Raw genomic sequence first — 10,944 nt, forward strand, 5'->3', positions numbered from 1 at the left:
GTGAAAAAAAAAATGGAATTATAATTAAAATAGTTTAAATTAAAAACTGACAATTAGTTGCAAAACAAGCTTGTTTTAAAGTTGACCTGAAGAAGGTATCAATTATTTTTAACCTTGGGTTTTTCGCAAATCGCTATTATCTCAAAACAATCAACATAACACGAAAGAGGCGTGTCAGAATGCAAATTATGACATCACAATCTAAATACACTAACGAATACTTCTCGCTGGTCGATTGTCGAAATATACACTTTACTAAGTATACAAATTAATTGTTAACACATTATTATTATTTTTAAAAACTTTAGGCGAAAAAAATCGATAATTATTAATTCCCAGTGCTATTATCTTGTAATATGCTGTAAGTTAATATATTTAAAACATGATAAAATATATATAATATGAAATAACTACGTTTAAAAAAGTGAAAACGACTTGATTTACAAAAAAACGCAAGTAAATTTAACCTATTAATGCCCAATGCTTGTCAATACCAAAATTTACCCGAAAACTGCTTTTAAAAATTTAACAGTATTATAAATTCCAATTTCTATAGTGGTGGCCCTCATAAAATTTTTACACCAGTAATTTAAACATAAAAAGTTGAAGCAAAGTTAACTCAGTCTTTGCAAATAGTCAAAGGAGGTGAAAATTTAAAGGAAACCAATGACTGGACCTGGTTGACCGTGAAGAAATGTTAGTACACATTTAAACTCCTGCTTAACTACAACTTTATTACATTTTAACCATTTTAAAAACGAGTACATTAAGTTAAACGATTCTAACATTAGAAACACTTCAAAAAATCTATTTTTTTTCGTAGTTATATTTAAATATCAGTAAATTTTGTAGCCTTAATTAAAGATGACACTCTAGCGGTCAAAAATTTATAAATTCTAATTAAAAATACCGTTTCAAATAAAAATTTATGAAAAGTAAAATAAATAAAAATACATTAAAAACTATAGAAATTTGTAAAGGTAGGTCGACCGTTTTTTATATTGTCTAAAAACAAATATAAATTTCGTATGTTTTGTATTTTTCTACGGCCTTCTTTTAGATATAACCATCTATAAAAACATTTTTTACGCTTTGTATTCATTTTGTTAACCTTAATATTAAAGTTATCGTATTCCAAAACGAAAGAACGTTATACCTAGATTTTACATACCTTAAAAAAACTTGTTAACTAATTTTAAAAACGTAAAAATTTGTATTTTTTGTTAAAATTTCTAAACTTTACCTAATTCTAATTTCAGATAAAGTATTATGTTATATATATACGATAATGTATTAGCGATTCAGCTACACTGCCTAATTAATAACAACCTATCTTCAACTGCAATAAATACCACTTCTAGGAAAGTTACACACATTTAATAACAGCTTCAATAAACTAGGTCAAGTATATATATGTATGTGGACAACTTGAACCAAAATCTTACAATGAATACTGCATACCTAAATCTTGCTTACTATACATACAAGTTTAACATAAAGAGAAAAAGTGTTTTATTAAACAAACACTAATCTCCGCTCAAAACTTATTTCATATAAACAGGTGCAAGTTTAAAGCACTTGCTGTAGTAGTTATCAACGAACTTGAAGATATACGATAACGCTCGCAAAAACAACGCCAAGTGTATGTGTAATATTACCGTTTAGATACCCGTTCGTTGCTTTAGAAATCGCCAATTCATTTCGTTACACTTCGCAGCAGCGAAAAAGGAGCACCAAAGAGAGAACTCGCAGGTCAGTTTGTTTATACTTTTTCAAGCGCCCAGGCATAGCAAAATACTAGCAGTCACGCGAGCACATATTTCAATACACCGTGCTGATATTAACTGACCGTTGAGTTTGTTTGAAGGCCCCTGAGGCAGCGTTAGCGTGGTTCGGTTTTATTCAAAGAAAATCGACGACTGACATGAGGCCTGATTATAACTTGAATGAACACAATTTGCTCAACCGTATCGCTATTCAACATGTTATAGGAAACCACTGGATTTTGTACATTTTTTTATTTAAGACAAAACTACAAAAATTTCAAAAAATTTAACCTAACCCAAGTTTTGTGCCCCTTAAAAAATAAACAACAAAAATCTAATTTTTCGACCGCGAAGGTAAATAACAAATTTATTATGATGAGTAATTGTGAATCATTCATACAATGACGTATAAAAAAATATACAAAAGTTGCAAATTTAACCCAAAATCCCACCTTCAAATAGTCAGAACTTCTATGTTAAAATAATGAATTTACCTTCGTCTTTTAACGTGTACTGTAATTATATCGTTGGGTAGACGATTATTCAGATAAACAAATTTTGCTGACTCATCACATAAATATTTATAGGGTTGTTTTATAAAAAAATAGGGTTTTATATAATAGAATATATCCTTTAAAAAAATATATTTTTCCTTTGTTTTAAAGGATTTATTTAGATGTATAAAATACTTTAGGTTATATTTCTTTATTTTAATAAAAAAATCGTATATATTATAAGTAAATATTATGTGTTTTAAATGCTTTCAAAATATACTTACATAAAATAATCTATACAATTTCAGGTCTAAATTTTGGGTATTTTCAAATATGTGGTTGTGGTTTTATATGAATGGCTATTACGGTTTCAAACGCATATTTAAAAATAAAAATTCAAAAGAAAACCGACGAAACGTTAAAGCCTTTCATAATACACTGTATTCATATATTGACCATTGATATTACATCTTATTTAAAATAAAAAATTCAAAAAAAAAATGATAAGAAATCAAGCGTTTATAAGTTTATCAATTTTAGCGTCATTTTCTCTAAATAACTGTTCCAAAATAAGCTACTTAAATATATAAGTTAAACTGGCAATTACAATCTACAATATTTCCAAAAATAAATTGGATTTGGAGATTGTTTTTGTCTATTAAAAACCACAGAAAAAGTACCTAAAAAACTGCGGTTTCCGAGTAACCTTCCAAAACAACAACACCTTGTTACGTCACAAATATACATGTGAATAACAAACCCAAAAACAATTTGGTATTATAATATATTGTTGTTTAACAATCACACCGAAAAAGCCTTAAATTTATTAGATAATTCACAGCCTATCTTTCTTTTAGTATTTTACAAATTCATTTAAAAAACAAATTTTGATCCGTTAATCGGTTTAAAAAACAGTACAATTAAGCTTTAATACACGAAAATTGTACTTGTAAATTCCTGAGTGTAATTTCAATTTAAAACACGGTTTAAATGTCACAAGTGACCCAGTTATAAGCGGCCATTACTTTTATGAAGTCTCTAGCGGTTACCAATTACAGCAAAGCCATTACACATTTTCTATTTGCTTAGGAAATTTGTTTAAGCACAACTTATCAGCTTATATCAATTCTGAATACCGTTGCAACATTTTTAAAGGTTGACGCACATAAATGTTTTAATTAGCTGTTTTTAAAAGTTAATTATTTTCTTACCTTACTGCACAACAGTTAATCAGCTTTCACATAAAAAATACCAAAAAAAAAACTTTAATACAATTTAAATTGCGTCTTACAATTAATGTATACATGAATAAAATTTGTTAATAATGAATAAGAAGTAAATGAAACTGTTTTCTTTTAAATTTAAGCGTTTTTCTTTTTGATTAGTTTACTACATTTGCTTAATATCACTTTTCCGATTTTGGCCCTGAAAAATGCGAAAACAAAAAACGCAATATACACTGAGCTGACACTTTCGTATAAAACACAAAAAAAGCTAAAAGTACATTAATTAGCTGACAAGTAGCCTGTCCGATTGAAATATCCACTCATACGCATGGCCATGAAGGCGCCCAAACTGTATAATGAGGTACTTGAAATGACCAGTTAACTAAAGTAGCCTGTACGCTTATGCTACACCCGAATAAGCACTGAAAAACTGGGCGAGTGGTACTCGTAATTCGCTGTAGGCTGCAGGCCTCAACTCAGGAAACGCATAAATGCTGAACATTCCTGTATTTTTATGAGGTGGCCGACGGTGTTTATTCGACGTTGACCAGCAAGCCTCTCTCTAGCCTTAGCAAAGAGAGAAAGACATTTTCTCTGTAATAACAGCGCCTGTTTAAGAGCTCAACTCAATTGGACATATAACCGCATGTTTATTGTGCGTTGGCTAGTTTTGTTATTTTTGCTTAAATCAATATAAAACCCTAAATAACTAGGCATTACTTTTTTGATGGCTGACGACAATACATGACAACGTGCCCCTTCCGTTGTTCATTTATTACAACGCTCTTTTACGATTAATTGCACACTCAAATTTAAAAGGTTTGCCATTACAAATCAAATATAAAACAGCATACTAAATATTTATATTAAAAATGTTACCAAAATAATAAAATTAATAAAAAAAATATCAAATTTTTTAACATTTTTTTTCATTTATAGTTTTTTGAATTTTCTATAACTGTACAAAAATAAATTCTAAATTTCAGCTAAATTGATCAAACCAAATAACATATTGAATCGTATTATTTTGTGGTTAAAGTTAACCTCAATATATTCTTACCCTTTACATGCAGAAGCAGCGAGGCTTCAAAAAGTGGTCATGCTTAAATGCTTGTGTGGATTTTTGAAAGATATTTTTTTACCAAATACACCGCGAACCTTTGCGCATAAAAACATGAATTTCACGACCCAAAACTACTACTAACCGCACATTTACATACAAGAATTAAATGCCATTTAATACACAAGGTTACTAGGTTATTAATAAACAGCAGTTAAATTGGTAATTAAATATATCATTAATCATAAAAGTACTGAATATAAGAACTTTTACTATTTAGAAATACAATTGTTACCAACGCCCTTCCCTTAAATACATTGGTTGTGTTTTATTCCTTTACAAATGGATATAGTGTAGTGATACGCTCATGAATATAAAGCAATGTTTACAATTTTGTAAGTTATGCCCTTAACTAACCGGAAATAATTAAGCTTTTTAGTTGACCGCAGTGTGTTTAGATGGTCGAAAGACCTAGCAATAAATAACCGAACGTTATCAGATGGATAGTCCAAACTATGACGATGTAGAAGGTTAAATAAAATCGACCTTCTCCGAAAATTCAACACATAATCGTGGGTTACGCTCAACAAATCGCTGATATTGATCATTTTTTGTGTTTTACGCGTTCGGTGCCCAAGGGCAGGTGATATTGCGTAAACAGGCTTAAAATGTAGCTGCTCGAAATAATATTTTTTAAAACAACACCCTCTAAATTTTAAAAAATAAGTTTGGTCAACCATGTATTTGAAAAAATAATAAAATGGATTTTGTGTAAACATATACTCACAAAAAAGTTAAATTTAAACAAAAATTATAAATTTTAAACGACGTTAAAATTTAAACTAAATGAAATTCAAAATTGCATTGTCACATTAAGAAAATAGGATAAAAATTTTGGTAGAATTAAATAGAAGAATTACCAAACACCAAAAAATTAAAATGCCATAACAAATATTTAATCTCAACCACTTTACCCATTATTACCACATAAGCGATGTAGAATACAGATAGAAGATTTAACTTTACAATCTTGAAAACCATAATTTGTAAATTTCATAACAAAATACAAAACCCAACCAAATTTTGAATCTGAACCCATTTAACTTCAAAACTAGGTTTTTAAATTATCAATTTACCACAAAATACCAAAAATTGAGTAAACTTATTTGACTGACTTGCATAAAATTAAATTTTTTAGTTTTAGATTTTTTTTAATTTTTTCCTAACGTTTTGTAAAAGTCTTTTTATTTAAGTTTAAATTTATTAATTATTTTGTAATTAATATATGCCTAATAATATATTTGTTTGCTCTTTTTTAAATTTATAGATTTTTGTCAAATCTAAAGAAAAAAATTGTTTGAATTGAAAGCCTTAACTTTGTTCCAATAATTTAAAAAAAGTGTATTTAAATAAGCCAAAATTAATCTATTAAATAACATTTTGTATTTGTGTATTAAAAATACCAAAAATAGTTAAAGACATTGGGTAAATTAAGATTATATTTTATAAAGTTTTGTATATTTAAGTGCTGCCTTCGGCGCCAAAGTTTGTGTATTAAAATGTCAAAAAAAGTTGTTAAAATTTCAATTTAAAATAATTTTTGTTTAAAAAATATTAAATTTTCTCTTTAAAGTTTAATTTGCTGCAGGCAACGTTAATTGAAAACTTTCCGTTTAGTCATAATCTGGACATTCATTATTACTATGACGTCATAGAAGATGTCCATGGTCAATGAATAACAAAGTGATGACCAACATTTTAAGCAGAACACAATTGAAAATAACAAAAGTTTTTTTATTTTAAATTACTTATAAATATAATACCATATAAAACGTTATTTTTTTTATCCAAATTGGTTATATTTTACCTATTTTTACACCCCTAAAATGTATTTTAATCAGTAACAAAATTTTTTAGCTAAAATGTCTAGTTAGCATTTAAAATATATTTTAAAAATACTTTTACAAATTTTAGAAATGTCATTTTAAAAATACAAATACAAAAGAGCTTAACTTAAAAGTTGACCTGTACTTAAAATGTAATCAGTAATAAAAACAGAAATGCAATATTTATATTGTAAAAACCGTGAATTATTAAAATTTTGAGATAAGCTTATATAGATAAGAATTATTATGCACAAAAATAATTTACGTGATTTACAAAAAATAATTGTTTTTTAACACTTATGTTAGACGGATATTAAATACATTAAAAAACATTTTTAAGTTACAAAAATAAAATATTTTTAAAACAGATATATGAATTTAAAATTAACCTAAATTTTATACAAAATATGTATTTTTTAATTTTTTTTAGTTTTTTAGATTTTTTGCGCATAAATAAAAGTAATAAAGTACAATCAATATTACATTAATGCGACAAAAACTGACAAAATCAATTTATGATTTAAAAAATGCCAGAAATAATCATTTTTAAATAAAAATTGTATAAGTATATTATGGCATAGTCACAAAACCCTACTAATTTAGATATATATAATTTCTTAAATGCTAGGTTTTGGTAAAACGCAAATATATTTCAAATAGTCAAAATTCATTATTTTTTGACAGGTTTCAAGTAGTAAGGTTTAAAGCATAAGCTTATTTTTTAAATCACGTGTTTAAGATTAGTCGCTGATCTTTTCAATATGCCTTATAATATCCCAAACCATTTCCACTATACATTATACCACTAAATCCAATACCATCTTTATATTTAAAATTATTTTATTGATTAAAAATGTATCATCACTTAGATTTAATATTTCCGATTGCATGTTTGCAAGATGTCACATTTGTAAACATATTTTAAAAACTGACAAGGATTTCACTAATACGATATTAACAGCTTTATATAAAAAAATACGCAAGCAAGTATTTATTTTAAAGCTTAAACATTGATTGCATTAATATAACTTCAATTACATGTAAATCAAATCATTGCCAAATATATATATCCATGAATATTGAATAATATTAGTTAGGACCATATCGCCAATTTCTTAAAAAGGGAATTTTTTTTTGATTTTAACATAATGTGTAAACTTTTTTAAGGCATTAAATAAAAATTTATGTGACCTAAAATTTTTTACAAAAAAATTGCGCCAAACTACTTTTGTAAATATCCAAATACGTTAGCCTTACTTCTTTACCGTCACGGCTTAAAATAGTTATTTTTTCACGTGATGCCCACTTGCCATTAACATAAACGTTGGGTATTTTGTGTGGGCTTTTTACCTTTCTCCTTACCTTGTTTTCAGTAAACAAAATAATAATATCGTGGCCAATTACTGAGATTATTGTTTTTGGCGTTGCATCAAATAAAAATAAGTTTTAAAAAAGGGTGCATAGAAAAATATTTTATTTTTGTATAATTTAAATAGAAGCATAAATAAAAAAATAAAAAAGGCAATTAAATCTAAAATAAATGTATTTAAATTTAAGAATTTTAACTCAAAATTGAACGTATTTGTTTAAATGAATTGTTGAGAGTGTTTTTCTATAGTAAATAACCAAGTTTTAGTTTTTAAAATCAGCTAAATTTTGCTTTCTCTTCAAGCCAATAACCCGATTTCAAATATAAAACGATAACTCCACAAAAAGAAACACATTTAAATTGCTGTGTACTACATTATCTAAAATAAATATTAAGTTGACATATTCCATGTAGTTCCCATTCCTTCTGTTGTGTTAAACTCAGCCTAAAAACAATTAATTTATTCATTTTTTATTCGTTTTAAAATTTTTTTTTTCATATCTCCCTAAGGTGATGGATTTCATAATTTTTTTATTGGGGAAGGGTGTACTGTTATGACGTGATCGAGCTATCCGTAAACGCCGGGCTCAAAGGCGAATAGTGTGACCTTGGTGCGGCTTGAACCAGAAACCTTTCGGCTCATAATCTGATGCCAAGACCGGTTCGCCACACTACCGATCTTTTTTTGATGACGTTATAAAATTAAACGACTCTCTGGCATAACCATGCGGTCATTGTTATAAACAAAAAATCACTGAAAGAGTCATGTTAGCTAAATAGTGACATGCATGTGGTTATTATCACCAATTAAATGGGTAAAAAAAGGTAAAAAAAGGAACAAATGAAGGTAGTAAAAAAGGGTTTAAATTTTTACTTTTAACATATTTAATTAAACAAATTTTATTCTGAATGCTAACAACTTTAACTTGAACAAGTTTATTTTAAATTTAAATATGTTTACAATTTTAAATATGTTTATTTAAATAAATTAAATATAATAAATGAAATGTTTTTAAAAATTTGTTTGAGTAATTTTTTTTTTTTTAGTTTAATTATATTTTAATTAAACAAATTTTATTCTCAATGCCAACAACAACAATCTTACTGCCTCGTTATTTTGTTCTTCAGTAAACTCCGCTTCCGGAAATTCGTTCATTTCTTCATCATCCTCGCTCTCCTGTGACTCCTCTTCAGTTGTTTTAATCACATCTACGGATGACTAAAAAGAATAAAAAAAAACTAGCTAGTATTTCACTTTCAAAAAACAGAGTAAAATCAATGTTAGACCAGGAATTTAAAACTAAATTCAATTTAAATAAATTATTAAATTTTATTTCTAATAATTGCTGATATCTAAAATGTGTGATTGTAGTATAACTATTAAGCAGAATTAGTTTTTACTATAAAAAGGTTAGATAAAGATTATAGTGAAGGGTACTTATAAAATATACGGAATCGAATTATATGAAATAACTCAAATGTATATCAAAAAGTTATCAAATGGGCTAAATAGATCGTATGTACATTTAAACGAATGTCAAATAGATTACATTATAGATACCAAATTGATATAGTTTTGGAATCTTGATTTTTAAAACATTGACTGACAATACAAAGTTAGTTTAATAAAATCATTTAATCATTAAATTGATTTTGTCATTTTTTCCCGTTGCATTGTTGTAATATTAATTGTATATCGTATTTATTATTTACTTTTATCAATGTGCGAAAAACCAAAAAAAAAAATAAATAAAATACATTTTTTCGTACAAGTTATTTTAAGCATTCAAATATTAATGCGATTGTTAAATAAATAATATTAATAGAGTGTTATAAACTTAAATTACCGATTCTTTTTGATCTTTTCCAATATAAAATATATCTTTGTCTTTTTCGATAACACCAAGAAACTAAAATTAAATTTTGTGATTTATCCTTAGCTTAAGAAATGATGAATGAAATGTTAACAGTAGCTAAGCCTGCCAAAATGACCAATTAGCTAAAATTATTTAATTAGCAACTTGACTTTTGTATAATTAAGGTCGTTAGATTAGTTCCCACTGCATCCATGTCATAACACCTATGAAAATATCAGTATAGCGCTGTAAAATCCAAACTTCTCCTCAGCAAAAACCAAAAAGCATAATTATCAAACTGCCAAAGTCAACTTAATACTTGGTCAGGCTGTCAGGTAAACAAATGGTACTCTATCTGTTTTTTTTTGTATATATCTTAACCCTAGATGTGGGAAAGTCAATATGTGACCTAAACATAGAGTAACATTAGTTATTCCGATCCAGTCTCGAGTTGCCCGTGGCAGTTTGGGATATTATAGATTATAACTGCCCGGTAAACATGCTGCTGAATGAGTACTGGTTCAGGTCCCAGGAAGAGTTCATACCGTTTATGGCATCTTATTCAAGGTGCTACAGCAGTGGGGATTGAACCCACGACCTCAAGGACGGTGGTGTAGCAAGTGTTCTTACCATTACACCACGCTGCCATGTTTATGTTAGGGCGTTGGCTTTCCACATCAAGGAATAAAGATAACAAAAAATTAAAATATTAAAAAAATTACTTAAATTTTAAGGAAGTCTGTAAGTCAACGTTTATTTTAACTGATTAAATTGATGTACCATTTTTAAACAGTGATTTTCCTTTTTTTTCAACATAGCATCACCCTCTACAATTGTTTTGTTGTCTCCAAACCAGTTTGAATTTATGGTTTTTGGTGCAAATTTTGGTAAATAAGTTGACATTTTGCTGGTGCGATAATTTTTGTTTTTTATTTCATGAATACAACTTTATCAAAACAAAACTAAAATCAGTGGCGCGAAACCAAAGTTGTCAAATTTCTTAAATCTACAATACAAAAAAAACTTACAATTAAACTGGCAAAAAAACAATATAATATAAATATAATACAGAAATAATTTAAAAACATTTTTTTATGTAAAAAAGATAAAAAAAGCGAGTAAGTACAACTGCTTCAACGCTATGAGGTCATGGGTTCAATCCGCACTGCTCTTATGCTGTAGCGTCTTTGAGTGAAGCGCTGTAAACGATATAGACCCCTGCTGAGCCAGCACTTAATCAACAGATGCTTTTTATTATTGCTTGATTTAAATAATTTTACATTTTTA

The 10,944-nt window shown here is 27.4% G+C and overlaps 1 protein-coding gene across 1 annotated transcript; it reads right to left on the reverse strand.

Annotated features, from left to right (window-relative positions):
* Positions 1-7,893: 7,893 nt before the first annotated feature.
* On the reverse strand, positions 7,894-10,583 carry LOC145763517 (uncharacterized). Its single transcript, XM_082574977.1, has 4 exons — positions 10,438-10,583; positions 9,649-9,711; positions 8,907-9,020; positions 7,894-8,246 (listed from the first exon to the last, which is right to left on the reverse strand). Exons 1-4 carry the CDS (start codon positions 10,558-10,560, stop codon positions 8,193-8,195), a joined length of 354 nt encoding a protein of 117 aa, XP_082431103.1. The 5' UTR covers positions 10,561-10,583; the 3' UTR covers positions 7,894-8,192.
* Between the last annotated feature and the right edge of the window lie 361 nt (positions 10,584-10,944).

The sequence above is a fragment of the Corella eumyota genome, chromosome 1 (genome assembly GCF_963082875.1).
Source record: "Corella eumyota chromosome 1, kaCorEumy4.1, whole genome shotgun sequence".
NCBI lineage: Eukaryota > Metazoa > Chordata > Ascidiacea > Phlebobranchia > Corellidae > Corella > Corella eumyota.